Source organism: Caretta caretta, chromosome 21 (assembly GCF_965140235.1).
Source record: "Caretta caretta isolate rCarCar2 chromosome 21, rCarCar1.hap1, whole genome shotgun sequence".
NCBI lineage: Eukaryota > Metazoa > Chordata > Testudines > Cheloniidae > Caretta > Caretta caretta.
Genome location: NC_134226.1, coordinates 7068386 through 7089753, shown reverse-complemented (window position 1 = coordinate 7089753; position 21368 = coordinate 7068386). Strand labels below are relative to the sequence as shown.

The window sequence follows — 21368 nt, the reverse complement described above, 5'->3', positions numbered from 1 at the left end:
CCCAGTCATAGACCATGCCTCCATTGTGCTAGGCGCTGTTCTAACGCAGAACAAAAAATAGCCATTGACACATCCAAAATGGCTATAAAATGCTACCTGACTGGAATTCTCCACTCACAGAAGGGCTGATCCAAAGGCCAACATAATTCAGTGAGCTTTGGATCAGGCCTTTATGTCACTGCTGCCGTTTTACACCCGCTTTGCACAAAATAAATGGTTAAAGAAGGTACAAGACAATGGAGAATCAGGCACAGGGAGTTTCCAAAGTATCTGGGGGCTTGGGAAGGGGACAGGCCTTTCTGAGCCTCAGATGCCCCAATATGCATGGAGAAACCCCACAGATCGGGAGGCATCCTTGCAAGAGTAGAACTTCTGTAGAAGTCTCCTGGGGTCCCTTGTTCGCTGTGGCAGTACAGTTCCCTCAGGATCCAAAACAGCCATTTCCAAAATGTCCCCAGTTTTGCACCGCTCTACCAAATACACAGCATGTGAAGGGGTGTTTCTTTGCACAACTTGGCCTATATACACAACAAAGGGTGCAACCTCTAGATTTAATGAGGAGTCCTTGTGGCACCTTAGAGACGAACAAATGTATTTGGGCATAAGCTTTCGTGGGCTAGAAAGTGGGTTCTAGCCCACGAAAGCTTATGCCCAAATACATTTGTTAGTCTCTAAGGTGCCACAAGGACTCCTCGGTTTTTTTGCTTATACAGACTAACATGGTAACCACTGAAACCTGTCTAGATTTTTTGCGAATACAGACTAACACGGCTATTACTCTGAAACCTCTAGATTTAATGTTATCTGCCGTTAAGTTGATTGAGTGACACCTTATTTGTTTTCATGAGAGTCAGGATAATAAGGAACAATTGATCAATTTTGATCGTAATCTTAATGACCCCATTTGCACTCTCTTTAAATGTTCTCCTTTCAGCCTTACTCTTTGTATTCTCTTTCCCACCATCTGTAAGTGCCATGTTTGTACTCCTTTTGCTTGGCAATGTTTGCAATAGCCTGTTGGTGTAGATTCATTGACCTCAGTAATAATAAAGAAGTATCAACAACATGGAAAATGTAACTCATCTACTGCAAAGGGATATTATAAAGACTCTTTATTACAGCAATTAACATACCTGCTTTCCTACTCATGCTTTTACAGTTAGAACAAGAAAGTGCTTACTCCAGGTGCATAGATTTCAGAGACATACAAAAGAACAGAAATAAAGCCAGTTAGCCGCTTCCAAAAATAGAACTAGTCAATAAAGAAAATTAATCAGCGGGAGACAGATCAATAGGCAGGTATTTCAGTGCAAGATACAGACATGATATGCATCTATAATTTATAATACATTCTTGTAAACTAGATATGTTACACCAGAAGTCACTGGGCTACATGTATATATAGCCCTAGGATAGCTATTAAGTGTATAAAGAAAATCACCTTGGTCATCATCACACGTGAGAGTTTTATTGATCTGATTCCAGGACAGTTTTTCTAGCCCAGCTACCAATGTTGGAGTGAGTAAGCCGGATCCTCTGCTACATTGATTTACACCAGCTGAGGATCTGGCCCTGTGTTTCTATGGCATCAATGCTGCAAAGTATCCTCAGTGCTTCCTGCAAGATACAGAGTATGCCTTCAGCTCCCGTTGAAGTCAGTGGGAGCTGAGAGGCAAGCAGCACCTTGCAGAAGACATTCAGCCCTTTGCAGGATCAGATAGTCTATGAAGGGTGGCTTGCACAGCACCATTGCCCTACGAGAATTTTCCACCCCACAAGGCTTGTGTGATCTGTATGAAGGGTGTATAAGGTTAGGGTATTCAAAAAATACCGTACAAGGTATACATGCATAATTTTAATCAAGTCATACCAAGTACGTGGGAAAATACCATCAAGGCCTCAGTCCTGCAATGTGATGTATGTGGGTGGACTTTTGTGCCAGTATTATTGTGCCACTGAAGTCAATGGGGCTCTGCATGTGTGCAAAGGTCTGCCCCGTTACATTGCATTGCAAGTCTGGGACCTAAATAATTTCTGCAGATGTGATTTTTTTAAAGAAAACCTCAAGGAAACAGATCTTCTATCCCGCTACATTTATTTCATATTGCATATTGAATCTGGCTGAAGAATGCTAAGCCACTGTCACTCATTAAAATGCGGCGTGATAATTAATCATACACATTTGTTTCTCAGTCCTGTTTAAAAAGCCTCCAGCTTCAAACATGAATGAAATCCTAGAAAACAAAGTCATTGTTTGGGGATTTTTAATGATTGCATTCTCACAGGCATTGATTTAATTTCCAAATACTGCCAATGTATGTCTGGGACAGGGATTAAGCAAGCAGCTTGAGAAAGGAGAAAGCAAAACATGTCATGTACCAAAAATACTCTTTATCTCCAGACATCTATAAAATCTATACTCTAAAGCGTGTGCTCTAAAAATTATTACAAATATTTTTCTTAGATAGGAAATATAATAGTAAGTGAATAATCTACTCTGCATGTTTATATACTCTCCTATTAACAAGTTTCACATTTATTTTTCTTCTTAAATACAGTACTTTACAAGAAGTTTGCATGGCTTTTAAAAGACACTAATTTACCATGCATTAATACATGAGGCTGACCGGGTCCTCTGTCTTTCCAAAGTAGAGAAAAGTCATTTATTGGCATCTTGAAAAACAAACTAAAAATAGCTGGTTTCTATGGCTACTGAGGCTGGGAGACTCCTGAGGAACATGTCTGGTTAAGTCCCTTTATGATAGAATCCAGACAGTGAAAGAAAAAAGGACAACAGGGAGACACTTAACCCATTGAAAAGACAGTCCTGTACCTTTTAATGTGTGGGTAACTGTACATTTCACTGAAGAACAATGGGGTTACATTAGGGGTGAATTAGGCCCATTGTATTTTAGGATCCAATCCAGCAAAGCTTTTTAGCACAAGCTTAAATTTATGCATATGCTTTGCTGGGTGAGTCAGGGCCTTAGTGTTGCGTTTTCTGTGACTATATCCTTGCTTTGTTCTGCTTTTTGTTGACATGCCTTTACACTAGAGATGGGTCTGAGGCCCCTCCAACATCCCCAAACTTGGTGGAAGTTTTGGGGTGCTTGGATCCAAGGGGTTGGTGCAGGCCCATCTCTGTACTACACATATTTTTTTGGAGACATTTGAACACACAGACAGACTCTCTGCATTTACCAGCATAAATGAGAGTGAAATGTGACCCTATATATAAATCTGTACATATAATAAACTTCATAGTGAGGATTGTTTGATTATCAGTGGTTTAAGTCCACGAGTATGTTACCCATGTGGTCACCCTGCTTTACAAAGTGGCTGTGCAAATTATATACAGATACATTCAATAAATATACATTGCATTTAACCAACTGTCTTTTTACTCTTAAAGAAGAGATGCAAATAATGGTCCGGATCCTGCAGTTCTTGTTCAGGGAAAAATTCCTGTTTAGCTCAACAGAAAGGACTGCAAGATACGGACCAGGAAGGCTATTCTGCTGACGAGTGGGGATGGGGGAGTGTGGGGGAGAGGAGGGCAGGGAGATTTTCTGAAGTGACTAGTGATTCTGAATGCCCATCTAGAGACACCTTAAGGGAGCCTGATTTTCAGAAAGTGCAGCACATTCACCCTCTGGAACTCAGCACTCCTTACAGTGACTCAAGTTGGGGACCCAAAATCACTCGTCACTTTTGAAAATATTGGTCAAAGAACTCATTGGGGGACCATGTCAGTTACAGTTAGATGGACGGTATCAGATGAGACAGTAGTGTGCAGATGTTTGATTTCTTCACACCTAACTACCCATAGATGTTCCTGTGCATAATCATAAAGAGCAAGGTAACTGGGGCCACCAACTCAACATGGGGGAGTAAAGTGCATTTAAAAAACATAATCCTACCATATCACCCTAGAAGTGCAAGAAAGAAAAGGACACCTTTGGTTAGATAATCTTAAAAGAAATTGGATACACACTGGAATGCAGAAATCACTCTGGCCATAATAAACAGAACACTGGTACTTTCCCAGTCCAATTAAATGCCAAAAGCTTGTGTTTGCAAAGTATTCCAGTGCAATGAAGACTTAAATCCTATTGTGGAGTTTACGAAAAAAAAGAGATTCCAACTTGATATATTATAGATACATGGATTTGTGTATCAGATTAGATTAGGCCAGGGGTTCTCAAACTTCATTGCATCGCGACCCCCTTCTGACAACAAGAATTACTACATGACCCCAGGAGGGAGGACTGAAGCCTGAGCTTGCCTGAGCCCAGCTGTCCCAGGTGGGGAGGGCCAAAGAATGAGCTCCACCGTTCTGGGTAGGGGAGCCAAAGCCCAAGGGCTTCAACCCCAGGTGGGAGTCCTGTGACCTGACCCCCACCACTAAGTGATGAAGTCCTCAGGCTTTAGCCCTGCATGGTAGGACTTGGTGTTGGGCTTCGGTCCCTAGCCCCTGCAAGTATAACACCAGCCCTGGCGACCTGATTAAAACGGGGTCGCAACCCACTCTGGGGTCCTGCCCACAGATTAAGAAATGCTGGATTAGGCTAGATCCCTGTTCTTTTTGCACATCTTCAATAAGTCTTTCAGGAATATGTTACACGACAAGAGTTCAAGCTGCAGCTTTTTTCTGGGCTTCACTCTTTGTGCATGTTCTGTACCCTTCCAACTCACTGCACAAATATTTCCTTCATCTTAAATAAATGCAGTGAAAGTTCCCTTGGCAAGACCACATCTGTCAAGAGATCATCTGCTGCTGATAAAAAACAAAACAATTTGGGATGAAACCCCACCACTCACACACACACACACACACAATTTTTTGGTCCCCTACCCACTTATTGTCATGCAAATAAACATCTGGAGACTCTCTGACTCCAAAGTAGGCCAATATTCACAAAGAGGGTACACTGCCTCTGTTGGAAGTTAGCCCAAGGCAACGCTCTGGTTATTTTGATCATTAAAGCTGTTTCCCCCTTGACTACACCATCAGCACTACTGCAGACGCTCTACTGTCAAGATCAAGCAATGCTGGTTTCCTTTTAATTGCAACACATTTTGGGCCCGATCCTCAGCTCTAGTAAATTGGTGTAATTGGAGCTGTGCTGATTTATACCAGTGGAGCGTCTGGCCCTTTAACTTAAATACATTTTGCCAGCTGCCCAGAAAGGATTGGATGGGGAAAGGGGGCTGCATATTTGGTTTCCTAAATTCCCATGAGTCCACCACCTTGCTAAATTCATAGGTCCCCACTGGGTCACCTGAAAAGCTGGTCTTGGGGAAGGGTGGCAGGTGGCCAGTGGGGTGGGTAGCAATGGAGTTGCACACCTCAGTGCTTGCTGCATTGCAGAGATGAGCAGATTTGCCTGTTTCAGAAATATCCTTCCATTCTCATTTAGAGAAACTTGGATGGTTTCCTTCACTGTAATAGGATTAAAGATGGATTATTTCTGGTGGGAACAAATGCATCTTTGAGGAGCATAACATTCATTTTCTGAGGAACAATGATGGTAGCTAGCATAGCACACTTCTTTTTGAAACTGTTCCGGGGAGTTATGTTACAGTTAAGACTCCTGTTATAATGGGGAGAATTATACACAGACTTCAGCATGGATGGGATTGATATTAAAGCAACTGTCATAAAAAGGGAGAAATAACCTTACATTTCCACAGCACCCTTTTCACCCAAAGGATCCAAAAGAGCTTCACAGGGACAACTGGGAGTCAGGACACCTGGGTTATTTTCCTGCCTCTGCCACTGACTCCCTGGGTGGCTTTGGGCAGGTTACGTCTCTGCTCTGAGCCTCAGTTTCCCCCTCAGTACCATGGAGGCAATGATGCTTCCCTTCCTTTGTAAAGTGCTTTGAGATTTATAGATGAATAGCTCTGTATTAGTTTATCATTAATGTTAATTTAGTAGTGGTAGTAGTAAGATTTGTATTTCTATAGCACCACTGAAATGCAGTCACCTCTGACATGGAAAGGTGGAAGCCAGATGGACAAGCAGCATAAAGCATGTTACACAAGTATGGGAACAAGGGAAATTCTGGGCACTGAAGCAAAATGCTTCTTATATAGACATAAAAAATGCCAGGGCTTGTGCAAGTATGTGGGTGAGGAAGAGAAAGGGAGAGGGGGAGCTCATTTGTACTTTGACAAGAGCTGTTAGCTTTCCAGCTTTCACAGTTTTGGAAGAGTCCGGTGTCCGAATAAAATGCTGCCACTGGGGGAAAAAAATCTAACTTTTTGCCCACTGCAAACTTGTCATGTGGAAGTTAGTTGGCAGCACCCGCTCTCAGCCTGGGCAATTAGCAAAGAGCAAACTGCTTGGAAGTTCAGACTATTGACAGGTTTGCTGCAGAAAATCACGGTGCTGGAGCCTGGTGGGAATGAATTTGTGGATGAAGGAACCTTCAGCCATCAACCTAGAGGTCAAGTCATTACGATAGAAGAATCAAAAAGCACCACGAGGCATTTGTGAGCACCAAAGGGGTCAAGCCAGGAGCAAATGATTTTGCTTGGAGCCACTGTGGATAACATATTATCACTTTGGGAGCTATCTATCCACATACATGGAAAGTTCTCTTTAAAAATAATTGCACCTTGAGCACCTTGAGCTTTTAAACATTCATACTGTACTTGTGTAATTTATTGCATTTTCAGTTTTATATATATATATATATATGTATGTATGTATGTGTGTGTCTGTCTCTGTATATTTTACATACTGTATTCATCCATGCCTACCTAGGAAGCTCTTTGCTGGAGGCAGGTGCAATTCTAGAGGTGAGATAAATTCAGCAGCCATATGGTGGTCTACAATATACATTCAATAGGTTACCGTATTGTCCTGGAAAGATCCCCCTTCTGCTTCCAGACCAGATTTTGGAACAACCACAGTGGAGAGAAAACCTCTGAAGCACCCAGACCAGTTTTTACGTAAGACCCATTTCAGGAGCATTTAATTAGTACTATATAAACCTCCAGCCAAGCTGGATACATTCAATAAAGCTGTTAGCTCTTTACAGAGTCTCAGGGTGTGTGTATTAATTTTGGAACCTTAACTATGAAGCCGTGATGGCTGCATAATCAAAGGCTCATAGCAGCCTAGGTTCCACAACGGTAACCTTGGCTATTCACCGAGTGCTCCATTAAACAATTAAAAACTCACCGCTCAGGAGAAAACATTAATATTCTTAGTTTACATGGGGTCCAGCTCACTAAAAAGGAAACTGACTGTGATCATCTGCAAATCTCCTGCCTCTGACTTCGACCCAAAGGAATTTGAAAGATCTCAGGGACTTGCAGCCAACTGATCTTCAGTTGGAACAACCTCCTGCTGCCAGAATGGCTGCTATAGCTTACAGCTGTGATGAGCAGGGGCTGTACCCACACAGACACTGGTCCTAAATAAGGATTGAATTTGTGTCCATCAGCACCAAATGCACAAGTCTCTGCCACTTGCACTAAGAGGTAGCTCTTCTTGCTCTGTGTAAGTAGAAGGCCAGTAAAGATAGTCTCTGGTATCCATGGAGAGCTATAACTGCTAACAGTGTGTTACACAATCAGCTGAGCATGAGGTGATGAGCTGACCTTGATGAAAATGAATGGGGATGAGTCAAAACAACTACCCCCACCTTGCTCAGTGCAGAAAACAGAGTAAAAGTTCACAGGCTGCCAAGCACTTCTTGCTGTGCAGAAACTCAGAACTGTGATAGGAAATATTCAGCTGTATCCTGGCTTTGGATACATATATTGGGCTCCCACTGGCATCAGTGGGAGCTGCGCAGGCATGTCCCTACCCAGAATACGGCTGTAGCCGGCTTTCTTTAGAAATCATGTTTCCTATTGCTGCCAACTTGCAGAATAGGGCGCACATTTGTGATATTGGCATCTAGAGATGCTCAGTGACAGGATTCGTCCTCTGCATCACTTTTCCTTCTGCTTTATTATGGGGTCAATGATTGGAAAGAATTTTAGGGCCAAATACTGAAGTCTTTACTCAGGCAAAACACCCAGTCAAGGGGCAATATCCTGAGGGATGCTGAGCACCTTCGGCTCTCTCTGCAGCCAATGGAATTTGAAAATGCTCCATTCTAGTGAGGCATTGACCCAGTGAAAGCTTTTCCTGGGTGAGAGACCCCAAGATTTGGCCTGTAATGTTTAATATTTAAACACGACCATTTGCTAAACCTCCTAGGAGATTTAGATACCCAAACTAAGCCTAAAATTCAGCCTTCTGCTAAACTTATTGCCACCATTGGAATGAGATGAAAATGAGCCCAACAGCCTCCAGTGATGGGCTTCTGTAATGCATCAAGCAGTAGCAAAATGGTCACCATCACAAGTTGGCTCAGCCATGCCAAAGTTCGCTGAGAAAAAAAAATATCTGGGCCATATATATCTGGAGTGTGACCCCAATGCTTTCAGTGTTGGGTCCTTTCCCAATGCTTGATCCTTCATGTGCATGAACCAGACAGCAGCTTGTGTGAGTATCTTCTTCATGCTCCATGGGGAAAATACAGTGCTTCTCAGCATGTGAACTTTCCAGACTGACTCACTAAGCAAGATCAGGTGCAGTTGGACTCCTTGCTATGGTCTGCTACCAGCTGTTTCGTGTTTGAAATGTTTGAAGTGACTCAACCATCTCCTAGAGCAACCCCGACTACTGGCACCCGACAAAGATTATTTTAAAGCCGCTTAGTTCGTTGCTCTTCTTATACCCCAGGAGATGATCTCATGTGTCTCCTTTTATTGGTCATCCTTGCTGGGCAGAGGTTTCATGCTAAACCCTTTGGATAAGACAATAAAATAATGGCCCTGTTGGTTTTGGTAGCCGGCCAAGCTAGCAAATTTTCCCAAAAGGAGAGCTTGTCACCAGCACACACAGCTCTGTTTGTCAAGCGTAAATCCGGTCTGGCAGCAGCGGTCTGAGCACTGGAAAGGTCAGTGTGTTTTATAAGTGGGGGAAAGGATTTGTTTTCTGAGTTAGCTCAACTTATTCTTCTTGGGGCCAGATCTTCAGCTGGTGTAAATCTGCATAGCTCCACTGAAGTCAACGAGTCTCCTCTGGTTTACACTGGTCACAGATCTGGCCCCTAAAGATTTACCTGTCTGCCCTTCCTAGAGGGGAGCAGAGACAACATTCCTCAGAGACCCTACCGGGCAAGATTTTGCATCAGAGTTACAGCATTAACAATCTCTGGCCCCACCGCCCTAAGGTACTCTGTGCCCCCGCTCCTCCATGTTTGGTCTTTAAATAGAAATGGTGGTTTTGCCCCAATTACTATTTTTTGTTTAATATTAATAACCTACCCAAAGCCTTTGGCTGGCTGCAGTGAAGGCCCATTGACAGTCCCATGCAACGTCATTCACTTGTTCCCCTCCCCAGACCTCATCCACCAGATTTAGCACATGACCTTCTCCCACTACCCATCCTCTGCCCTGATCGATTCTGAGGGCTTGGTTCCATTCTGTGATGGGAATCGGGCCTCAGGAGATGTATCCAGAACTGGTGCAATGGCTTTGCTGAGGGACTTAGAGGAGCAAGTGAATGGAGGTTTTCTGTTACACAGGAAGAGGCAGAGAACCAGCAATTTACCCTAACCAGGAGCATATTAAAGGGGGAGGCACCCCCATTCTCTAGGGGGCCCAAGTGGTCCCCACTGCGTTCTTGTTCAGTACAAAGCAGCTTCTACTCCACACCACTGAACCCTGGAGCAAGAACAAGGCTTTTCCATACAGAGATGACTGGGGCAGGAGGGGGTTCATGAGGGTTCCCTACAGGCGCCAGCTTTGCAGTACTGGCTTAACCAGCCCTGCCTGAGGCAGCCATTTTGAACCTCTCCCCAGATCTCCACGGCTACCATCGCAGCCTGTCATGCTGACAGCCTGCCTTTCTGACTCTGTCATGCACCCAGCTCAGGCCTTGCCACCAGTTCTCGAAAGCCACAGCAACTGCAGTTTATTCTGACTGAAAGGGCTACAAATACTGTGTGACCATCCTCACTAGGTATTCCCTCCTAGTCACTGCCATCGAAAGAGCAAACCCCTAGGAGTCTCGGGGGCTGCACATTTTGGAGGTCGCAGCAAAGGATTCAGGAGTGAAGGGGTTGAGGCTGCCTGAATTAACCAGAGCTGCGTCTGAGTGGCTAAATTTGGGTCTGGATTTCCAGTGCCATAAGGCTGCGGGTGTTTGGAGCTGATGGTTGGGTTCTCCAACACTACCACAAGAAGATCTTCCTGAGTGAGGTCCTGATCCAAACCCACTGAAATCAAAGGAAAAGTTTCTACTGACCTCAGTGTTCTTTGGATCAGGCCGTGAAATAGTTGTATTTTCTGGGATCCACAGTGACAACTGCTGGGGCTACTTTAGTGTACCTGAAGAGGACAGTCTGTCTGCAACACCTCCTGAAAGGCACAGCACCCAGGGAGTTTCCATAGGGCTTTAACAGCAGGAAGGAAAGGCGTGCAGACAAGGAGGGAGAAAACAGGGACAACCTTTGAAACTGTAGCACCACACTAACACTAATGGCTATGCCTGGATTAGGTGAGGCAGTGGCAGCAATAAAGGTTAATTATTTGAACACTGGCATTTTCCAGACTGTCAGCTGCATGAATTTTTTTGAGAACATGGGCTCTTATCCTGGGGGTTGTGACCTACAGCATGTACATGAACAGGTGTCAGAGGGTCATGGCCATTCTGCCTTTCCCAGGTTGCTAAATGGCTAGATTGGAAGAGGGCACCCATTATGGGAAAAATGGAGAACCACGGGAGGATGCATACATACTAGAGATAGACCTGAGCTCCAAAGCTGAGATCTGAGTCCCAGTTCCAAACTTTTCTCCACATAAAGTTCAGGGATTTTGATTCAAGCCCATTATAGAAAAGGGGCCAAATGCAAAATTCACTTCCCATAGTTAATATAGACACATAAGGGGCATGAGTCTGCTCTCCCACTGGGCTAACACCATAGACTTCAGTGGAGTGACTCCTGATTTGCACCCGTGCGAGAGGGAGCAGAATCAAAGTCCAGTGTGTTTGCACCACTTCCTAAGGGTTTCTCCATGCTGTCATCTAGCACATCTGAGCACAAAATGTCTCAGAGGCATTAGGAACTGCTTCTTGTAGACACAGACATTCACCTGGGAGATACTAAAAAAACTCTACAGCTTGTTCATTTTCAGCTGACAGTGCAGCAGTGAGACAACTTAAAAACACAGAGCCAATTCCTGCTGCCCACTTACTCCAGGGAAACTGAGGGCAGGACTTGGCTCTTGATTTGGAAATCTCTTTCAGAGTTTGTCCATGGGGACATATTCGAGCAAGACAAGGACAGCTTTCTCATGAATGAAACTTTTACCCAGCAAAGGGACAAACTCTCTCTCTGCCGCGGATAGCTGTGGGGTCCAAGGCCAAGCACCTTTGAGACTGGGGATCTGTGCTGAACCACCCTAGCACCCAGGATAATGCCTGTTTGTGGCTCTTCTGTAAGGGTCATTTCTGAGTTTCAGCTTTTTTTCCAAGCCAGGCAAGTCTCTAGGAAAGAAGAAGGAAGAGAAAGAAAATGAGAGAAGTTGCAGGATAAACGTGTGAACACGAATTAACCAGCTCCCTCCGCCTTCTCCTCAGCCTGCTGCTGACATCGATGAGAGAGCCCATCATTCACATCCCAGGCGCACCTCCTCCTGCCAGGACACCTTCCCGAGCTCATCTATCAAGTGCTGTGGGAGGGCTGTACTGAGCAAGACAGCCTGCCCCTTGGGAATGTTGCACTGATGTTGACTTCCCGTTTCCCCTCCCTTGCCCCAGTCACAGCTATTGTTGCTAACGGGGGCTGTGTGTTGATGGTTAGATGATCCTGGCTGGAATTCCCTCTGCTACAGTAACCAAGAACATCCTACTAAACTTGAACTAGCTCCCTTCAAGTCCCCTAAGAAGCTGGCTGTCCTCTTATGGATGCCAATGAGGTTGTTATACGGGGAAGAGAGGAGGAAACCAAATTTATTCAGGTGCAAAAGACGTTGTATAACCAGAGGTGCTGGAACTAGGGCTGCTGAGGATGCTGGCTCTGTTGCATCCCCTGGCTTGAAGTGGTTTCCTTGATGTACAGGGTTTACAGTTTGGTTCAATGGCTCTCAGCACCCCCACTGTACAAACTGTTCCAGCACCCCTGCATATAACTGACTCCACTTCGAGCAACAGAGCGTTTGAACCCAAGACCTTCAATACTCAAAGCACAAGCTGCTACCACTTAGGCTAAAGGACTAAGCCATTATCTAGGAGCAATAGTAGAATCATAAGCCTCTTATATGGGCCACCCACTAGAAGGGAACAAAGATCTGCAGTCTCCTAGTGGAGGTCACAATTAGAGCTGGTCAAGAATTTCTCAGCAAAACTTCTTTTTTTGTTGAAAAAGGCCGATTTCTCCAAAGCAAAATTGTTCATGAAGTGGTGTGTAAACTCAAAAGCTCATCTCTCTCACCAATAGAAGTTGGTCCAACAGAAGATATTCCCTCACCCAACTTTTTCATGAAACAGGGTCAGTTTCGACAAATCTCCTGACTCAAAAATGTTTGGAAAAAAGTTTTGGCTTTTCAAAGGAAACCACGTTTTATACAGAAATTTTAGTAAATTTAGACCCCCCCCCCAAAAAAAAGCTTAAAGGGGAAAGACTCAAAATGGAAACAAAACATTACAATTGATCCAAACTGTTTCCCCTGCGCACATCAAGTGTTTCAGTTAGTGGAAGTTTTTGAGATTTCAATTTGTCATCCGGATTCAGGACATGAAAGCATTTTGAAATTTCAAAAGTTCTCACTGGACAGGAACCCTGTTTCCTGCGGCCCTAGTTATACTTGGAGGATTAACTATCGACAGTCAAGCATAGGAAACTCAGCTTTGCTTTTAGGAGTTAAATGAACATGCTGGTCTTCCTGTCCTAGGGTTTGGAGCATCACTTCTGTGACTCCCTTCTCTCCCCTCACCCCCCGATCTGCGCACCCTCCAGTACAGCAGGGGAGCAAAATAAGCAAGGGACACAGATGTGATGGGTGCCTCATCATGGCTACAGAGGTCAGAGAGCAGAAATGGGACTGATTCCCCCTGAGGTGGGATCTCAGTCAAAGGGCAAAAGTGTCATACCAAGTTCAAACCGGGGCTGGGATCCAGCGATGTGAGTGAGCGGGTAAACGTGATACACCCGAGACAAGTCTCACACTGACGTCTCCTGCTCTGCGCTGGGCTCTTCTTTTTTCCTCTTCATCTTGCAGAAGCCATGGAGCCCGCAGAAGCAAGCGAAGGTGAACTGGGGCATCCCCTATGGCAGGTCAGGCTCAGGAGCATCCAAAGGAAACCTAGTTGGGGACGGGGAGAGGAAGAAAAGAGAGCGTTTTTTAAATCAGAGCAGCTCTTGCTGACGACTGGGAAGGAGGGTGGGCAGGGATGGACAATCACTGCCTTTCTTTGCAAGACAGACTTCCCCCCAACCCCAGATGCAGAACTCCTGTCAGTCTCCTCTCCCAGCCAGAACCTCCTATCTCAAGCCTTCTCCATGTCAGATGCCCCCAGTCACACTCTCTAAAATTTTCCTTTCCAGTAAAAGAAGAGGGGGTTGAACCAAACACTTGCTGCCCGTGGAAGCCTGTGAGCTGCAATTCCCACATGCACAGAAACATAGATAGTTTGCACAGTCTGCTAAGCTAATGAATATTACAGGGACCTTAAGCTTAGGCTCATTGGGGTGTTCTAACAAAGCTTAGCGATATATACCCGGCAACCGCAATTAATGAGAAGCAGCTGATATCAAAGCTCAGTGTCTTCTTGTCCATTTTCAGTGGATCAAATCATGCCCCAAAGCACAGCCCACATTAGGGAGTAACAGCTCTAACAGCTGCAAAATGTAATTATGCAAACAAAAGCCTTTTTTTTTAAACACATGGAAGGGAAAGAATAACATCTGAAGTCAAACCCACCCGCACTTTCCCCCTATTTTAATTTTTAGCATTTCTAACTTTGCAAATGACTAAATCTAGTTTTGCCAATGAGAAAGAGGGTAACAGTGATTAAAGTGCTCGAAAACAGGAGTCTTGAACACTGAATTTCTACATTTCTATGGCTAGGTCAGTCTAGTCTCTGAAATACAGAAAGTCCTGAAGGAAACTTCAACTGACCCCTCATCCCTATCTCAGCAAGGAAGGCAGTGTGTGCTAGCGTACAGGGCATGGGATTGGGAGAGTGGACTCTTCCAGTTCTGTCACTAAATTACCATGTGAGTGAGTCACTTAACTCCTCTGTAAAATGGGGATAACGAAACTCATCCAAGCTTTGAGATCCATGAGTGGGAACTGCTATATAAGTTCTAGCATAAACTCCAGAGGGGCAAGTATTGCCCACAGTGGTTAGCAATGAATCATAGCTTCTGACACTGGCGAGCTGCTAACAGAGACATGCCTGATTCATACATCCCGTAACTTTGTGGAAATTCAGGGCTGGACCTGTCTCTAACTTACATGGAGACATTTAGGAGAAAAATAAGAACAATATCTTTATCTGAATTGAATTAAACTGAACACACTGGGTCAAGTGCTGCTATTTGGCCCTGATCCACCAGTGCACTTTTGCATGTGCTTATCAACAAGTAGTCCCATTAAATATGTGCTTGAGAGATTTGCTGGTCGGGTCCAGAGTGAGTGCAGAATAAGTCCACTGAGTGAGAGCAGGATTTGGCCCAAAGGAGATTTTGCAAGAGAAATGGCAAATATATTGCTTTAAAAAAAAATCCATTTGGCATGTGACTCTGCCCCTTCCCACCCCCAGGGTTACAAAATATCCCAAGCTGATAGTTACCCCAATGAAGAGACTGCAACTAAAATCCCATTCAGGGTGGCTGCTTGTCAATAGCTCAGCTGGCTCTCAGGGGGTCATGCTAAGCTCCTCAAGGCCATGGAGAATGTTTGACAGACCTTCCGACTTCCAGCAAGGCCATTCAGTATTCATTAAGAGCCCTTCAATTCCCAGCACTGTCATTCCGACATGGCAATGAAAATCACATCATCCCCATCCAGTAACCTGGGAACCAGAGTGCAGCTACCTAGTGGGCTGGCTTTGTCCTCTGTGCTTTTGCCTGACTTGGTCTTTCCAATCAGGGCCCAGCACTAATATAGAGCAGACAGCAAGCAAGGGACAGAGTCCCTTTAATAAACTTCTCCAGCCACCCACCTCCCCACCTTCCCCTTCGTTTGACAGCCTTCTATGTACCTCTCTAGCAGGCTCCCAAATTAAAAAGGCCCCAATGCTACCTCTGAGGCTCAGAGTCAGGAACAATGACAACAGGCTCCTTAACGAGTCTTCCTGTCTGCAGGGTTTCTTAGCATAGTGGCAGCTCTGTGTGCGTCTCTCTATATGCTGCTGCTTTTTATTATAAGCCAGCGAAAGGGTCTTCTGAGGTAACAGCTGGCAGGGAGCAAAGTGCCACTGGACGAAGCTGTCTGAAGGCAAGATATGAAGCGAGCTCGTTAGTGTCTCCCTCTCTCTCACTGTAGCGACACTCTGTGACTTGAGGTGGCAGAAAGGAACTCTCTGCCGAACCGGTCTGGTATACTTGCAAATTTGCACTGAGAGAAAGAGCCAGTGAAAATGCCTTGGTGGCTTTACCCTGGGGTAACTGCGCCAACCTCAGCTGCTGCTGATTTAAGCCAGTGTAAGCAAGTGGAGAATCAGGCTCAGTGAACCCACTTCAGCTCCTGTTGCAGACAGTGGGCCAAACTCTGTCCTACGGCCCTGATATAGCTCCCATTAAAGTCAATGGAAAGACTCCCATTTCACTGCAATGGCACTACTGCCCGTGAAACCTCAGCTGATGTCAGTAGCTGTAAATTTGGCTCATCAGGAGCCAGATGGGGCCCCGCATTTGAGTCAATGACTATTTTTGTAAAGGTAGAAAATTTCTCCTCGACCCCTCTACCCAAATACCATCCCCCAACCTCAGCCATGGGCCTGAACAAAATCACCAGATCTGTCTCAACTTTGGGGGTGGTCAAAATCTGAATCCAGATTCAAATTTCTCAGCATACATATTATGTGGGCCCAGCTCTAGCTAAAAATTCCTCCTGAAACCCAGGCGTACTGCAGAACTTCAGGACTGTTAAGATTTTAAAACTATTTAACAGGGTTTTACCACCTGCACCTAAAATGGGCGAACATATTTTGGGGATATTTAAAAACCCAGAGGCCAGATCCTTAGCTCATGTAAATCAGTGTAGCTCCTTTGGAGTCAATAGTGTTAGGCTGATTTATACCAGCGGACGATCTGTCTCCCAGATATAGGGAAAACAAAATCTAGCCCATAATATCCATCAGAACTAGGCCCTAGAAATGGTACCCTCTTGAAAGTACAGTTGTGGGCATATGTCAAGGGTAACAATACCCTACCATTTTTAGGGAAATGGGACATTGGGACAATTTCCAGGGAAATTTCAAGACACACTGTCAAGATAAAAATCTGAAGTCATAGTGCAATGAACCTGCTACCTCACTATTGGGTAGTTTCCTTGCACCCTGGAAGAGCTGGATGGAAATGGTCTAGTAATATTCACCATTCACATAAGAAGCATAAAATTAATTGAAGCTTGAGGAGTTGCAACCATTTATGCCAGTGGTGAATCTGAGCTCAAATACTTTAGGGCCCAGTTCTGTCCCTTCATACACACAAAGTAACCCCATCAAAGTTAGTTGGACTTTGGGCCTGAGCCAAAGTCCACTGAAGTCAGTGGGAGACAAATCCAGTGACTTCAGTGGGCTTTGAAACCTGCACTATATGTAGAGTAAGGTACTACTCAATGGGACAGAGTCTGATATCTTATGCTACAAGTAGCTCTGTGAAATCAATGGGGCTGCCCTCTGAGTAATGTATTATTCAGTGTGGGCAAGGCTATCAGAATCGGACCCAGCGTGAGAAAGGATGGCAGGATCAGGCCCTTACATTGTTACCATTTAAAATACATTTTCAAGTCAGATTTGTTTCCCATTATTTATGCTGCTTGTTTCCAAATTTTTCAGCTTGGACAATGAAACTTGACAGCTCAGTTTAACTTTTGTTCATAGCTAGTTTCTGTTTGTTTTTCTCATGCATTTCCAAGGAAATGTTAAAATTTAAGAAAAATGAAAATGGGATCTTCTTGGATTTTAATATTAAAAACCCATGAACATTTGTTTAATATTATTAATGGATCAAGTCAATCCCTGGTGTGTGCAAACGAACAGAGTTACCCCAGTGCTAAATTCAGCCCATTATGTCTTGTAAAACTCGTTGGAGTGCATTTTGCACCCAAACGAATTATTATTACTGATATTATTGTAGCACCTAGAGGCCCCTTTGTGCTAGGCACTGTACATACATAGCAAGAGATAGTCTGTCCCAGAGAGTTTACAGTCTAAACAGATCGGGGGGGAGGGGGGGGAGAAACAGAGGAACTAAGTGACTTTCTAAAGTCACCTGGCAGCTCAGTGGCAGATCCAGGAATAGAGTTCAGGGCTCTGGACCACACCATATCTGACCATGCTGTCACTCTACGGTAAGTGTGAATACAATAGGTAGATAGTGTGTCCCTTTGAGCCCAGTCAGGCAGGTAGTACTAACAATAGATCTCCCCATTCTCTGGTCAAGCTCTGTTAATCTTCGCTCTAACATGTATCATGGGCAACATCATTCTGCCAGCATTTCCCTTTGCTAACTATCTGCCACTGCATACATATCCACAATGAGCCAGCAGCTCACATAAGGCGCTGGCAAGCCTGACATAACTGATAGGAAATCCTTATTCTAGGCAAATGGCCACCTAGAAGGAACTAAAGACAAGTTTTAATCAAGCTGAACCTGGAGATAACAAACATTTAGCATATGGTCTGTACTGCAGCCATGGCATTTCCTGCTGAATTGACATTTTCCTGCTGAATTGACATTTTCCTGCCCAGCAACGGGCTGATATTTACCGTTAGTGCTCTGCATCTCAGCCCCCTGGGCCAGGTCCAAAGCACGAGGCGCCTGATCCAAAGCCCATTGAAGTTTGAGACTTTTCATTGACTTTGATGGGCTTTCCATTAGGACATAGGCAATCAGGGAGACAATTGGCCAGATCCTCAGCTGGTGTAGATTGATTTAGTTCCAGCAGAGTCCCTGCTGATTTACATCAGCTATGGATCTGGCCCCACGAGAGCTTCCAGAGGAAACCAGAGGTGGCAAAAAAGTAATGGCCAATACCAAAAGAAAGAGTAACCATAAAATAGCTCCTAAGTGGCTACCATTGACTGTGTGGACGGGACTTTGCTCACGGTACAACAGGTCCAATGAGGGTGCTGACTCCAGTTGGACAGGCCTTTGCTCTGCCTGCTTATGTCTCCAAGGCCTCATCCTCGTTGCTGTTGAAATTGATGACAAAAATTCCATCGACTTTAATGGGAGCAGGTTCAGGCCCTCATTCAAAAGTAGGGGGGAATGGGAAAGGCAGAACTGCTGAGGATTCTTGTTGGACCCTTGCATGACTTGCCCTTCCCAACTCAGAATCAGCAAGAGAGGAAAATGGCAGCTACTACCATGAATGGACCCCAGGTCTCAAGAATCCAGAGCACCTAGAGAAGCTGCTCAGAACCAGACACGTTCCTTGTCCTTACACGGCCACTTCCAGTTCACTTCACAAGCTCATTTTAGGCCAAGACCCTTCCCCTTCCTTGCTACACTTTCTCTATTAAACAGGGATAAAAAATTACTTACCAGACCTCACAGGGAGGCTTAACTAACAAACATTTGCAAAGCACTTGCATCACTCAAATACCTTTCTCCTTGGATATTAGCGGATCCCAGGACAGACTGACTTAGCTGCAGACACAAAACCATCATCAGAACCTGGGCAGTCTGACTGACAGGACCCAGCTTCCATTATGGAACTATTGATGTCTTTAGGGAAACTTGTCGCACGGAGGCTTTTAAAAGTGACCCCTCTGCCTTCCATTCAGGGAGCAGACAATGATGAACGAGCCTGGAAGAATGAAGGCAAGAACAGCTGAGCCTAATGCTCCCGTTCTTCTTGAAAAGGTAGAAAAAGGAACTTGAAGGAGCAAGGAATAATTAAAAAATAAATGAACTGGCTTCGGTAGCAGTGACAGAAGCCCTGTTTGATTTGCAAGAGCTGGGTATGCTTCACAGAGCTACGCTGCCCTTTCTATTCAAGGGAGAAGATCCTTTGGATAAAGCCCTGTGCAGCAGAGAAAAAATGCAGGGTGCATTAAAAATGTTAAGCCAGAGAATTCTCTTTATTCAATTGCACAACCCCTGGCCATGTTTGTCACTGTCACAGTGATGAATTGGGAGCTGTCTGAAATCAGCATGCTCACTTTAATAATGTCACTTTCTCTGAGTCCTAATAAATGTCTTTCTGAACCAGCTGGACAGAACCTATTCCTTAGCCCAGCAATTACTGATTTCACTGGGTTCTGCTTTTCAACCCCAGCTATTCTTAACAGCCAGGTCAGGCTGATGAAATGGGAAATCTTTATTTTAGCTTAAACTTTCCATGCTGTCTTTTCCTCTCTTTCTCGGTTGTATGGCAAGAGGCAGTGTAATCTTGTGGTCAGAGCAAACGAATGGGAACTGGGACTTCTAGGCTTTATTCCCAGCTCTGCCACTGACTCACTGTGTGGTCCTGGGGTAGTCATTTCTCGAAGGGCCTGTCTACACTGGGGATTGGTGCACCAGGACAAACCCCTAGTGTAGACATGGTGCACCAGGGCAAACCCCTGTGTACGGTGATGCAACATGCAACACTAGGGATTTGTACCAGTGCAAAAATTGGTGTAGCTAGAAGGGTGCAAAAATCCTCAGTATAGAGAAGCCCTCAATCTCCCTATATGTAAAATGGTTAATGTATTTATTAGTCACCTTCCAGGAGGGTTTTGTGGCTTAATGAATAAAGTGCTATGAGATCTTGGTTAGAGAAGTGCAAAGGGACAAAATTCTGATGTGATTTACACTGGTTTAAATGCAAAGAAAGTCCACTAAAGTCAGTGGGCCTGAATCACTGCTGCCCTGCCCCTTGTGCAGCGATTTACGCCAGTGAAATGTGAAAGTAAAATGCTACCGTTGCATTCTGATAACATTTTACACCTGCTTTGCAATGATATAAATGACAACGCAAGGTGCAGGGTGACAGTGAATTGGGCCCAGAGGAGTTACTACAGGAATAACTGGAAAAACTGAGGAATAAGAGAGTCTACCTGGGGCGTTATACTGGTATAACTTGTAAAACTTTCCCATGTAGACAAGCCCTGAGAGAAGAATCTGACCCATGCTTTTTATTCTAAGTTTATGTCTACACTGCAATAAAAGACGAGTACATTTGTCCCTACTGTTTATTCCTCCCTTGAAGTCATAGGACTAAATTTACCTACAGGGCAATTGCTACTGTCAGGTTGACCAATCACTTGCATCTTGTGGTATCATGTATTGTTACCCTAAAAACGGCTACCGGTCATAGCCACTGGGCTCTGCTTCGGGTGAGGGAAGAATCAGGTGAACCCTCTTTTCACATGTCTAAAAGCAGAGTTGCACTGAAAGAGAAGGTTTGTCATGATGTGTCATTGGCCCTTTAATTATCCTGGCAAAGGTTTGCACAGAAATTCTGAGGTTTCAATTCATGTGATTTTCATGCCACTCCAGTTTTGGTTTTCTGAGAAATGTGGTCAAATTAACTTTTAATTCCCCCACTAGAAAAATGTTAAATTTTACACTTTGAACTCCAAATTTTAAAGCTGCCTTTTGCCCCCAGCAAGACAATTTTTCTTGGGAAACGGACTGTTTTTCAATGGAAACGGGTCCTGTTTTTTTGCAAAAAATTTGTCAGGTGAGGCCAATGTCCAGGTAAAATGACCTAGTACTGGAAAGTGCCCAAATACCAAGGACCTGAATCGAATAAAATAGCTTGTAATGAAATATGAAAAAATGCCTTCAAATTTCAAGTTGTTTCCCATTCATGGTGGATACTCCAGCCATCTCTGACCTTTGTAGCCAAGATTTTCAAATGGGATCAGTGATTTGGGGAGCCCGATTTGAGACACCTTAAAAGAGCTGGTTGAGTAGACAGTGCTGAGCACCCATCCTCTGACCATCAGGCCCCTTTCAGGGTCTCATGTGGGGTACCCCAAACCACTGTCACTTTTTTAAAACCTTGGGCTTCAAGTGTGTCAGCATTGTGAGCTATGCCCCAGCATAGAGGCCTATGTTAAGAGATTTATGACATATTTTTTACACCCTAACCCAGTTCCAAAAGCCAGCGGACTCTGGAAAGCACAGATC

General features: G+C 44.5%; 1 protein-coding gene across 4 annotated transcripts in view; it reads right to left on the bottom strand.

The window, feature by feature from the left end:
* Window positions 1-1097: 1097 nt before the first annotated feature.
* Window positions 1098-21368, bottom strand: part of BLACAT1 (BLACAT1 overlapping LEMD1 locus) — a 63281-nt gene continuing 43010 nt past the window's right edge. For 3 of the 4 annotated variants that reach the window (XM_048826741.2, XM_048826742.2, XM_075122093.1), the window contains exons 2-3: window positions 13166-13377; window positions 1098-11560 (exon numbers count right to left, since the gene is read on the bottom strand). In XM_048826741.2, coding sequence (XP_048682698.1) covers window positions 13236-13337 — 102 coding nt within the window. In that variant the 5' untranslated portion in view covers window positions 13338-13377 and the 3' untranslated portion in view covers window positions 1098-11560; window positions 13166-13235. Of the gene's footprint in view, window positions 11561-13165; window positions 13378-15321; window positions 15552-21368 lie in introns of those variants that run through there. The other variant, XM_075122092.1, reaches the window with a different exon arrangement.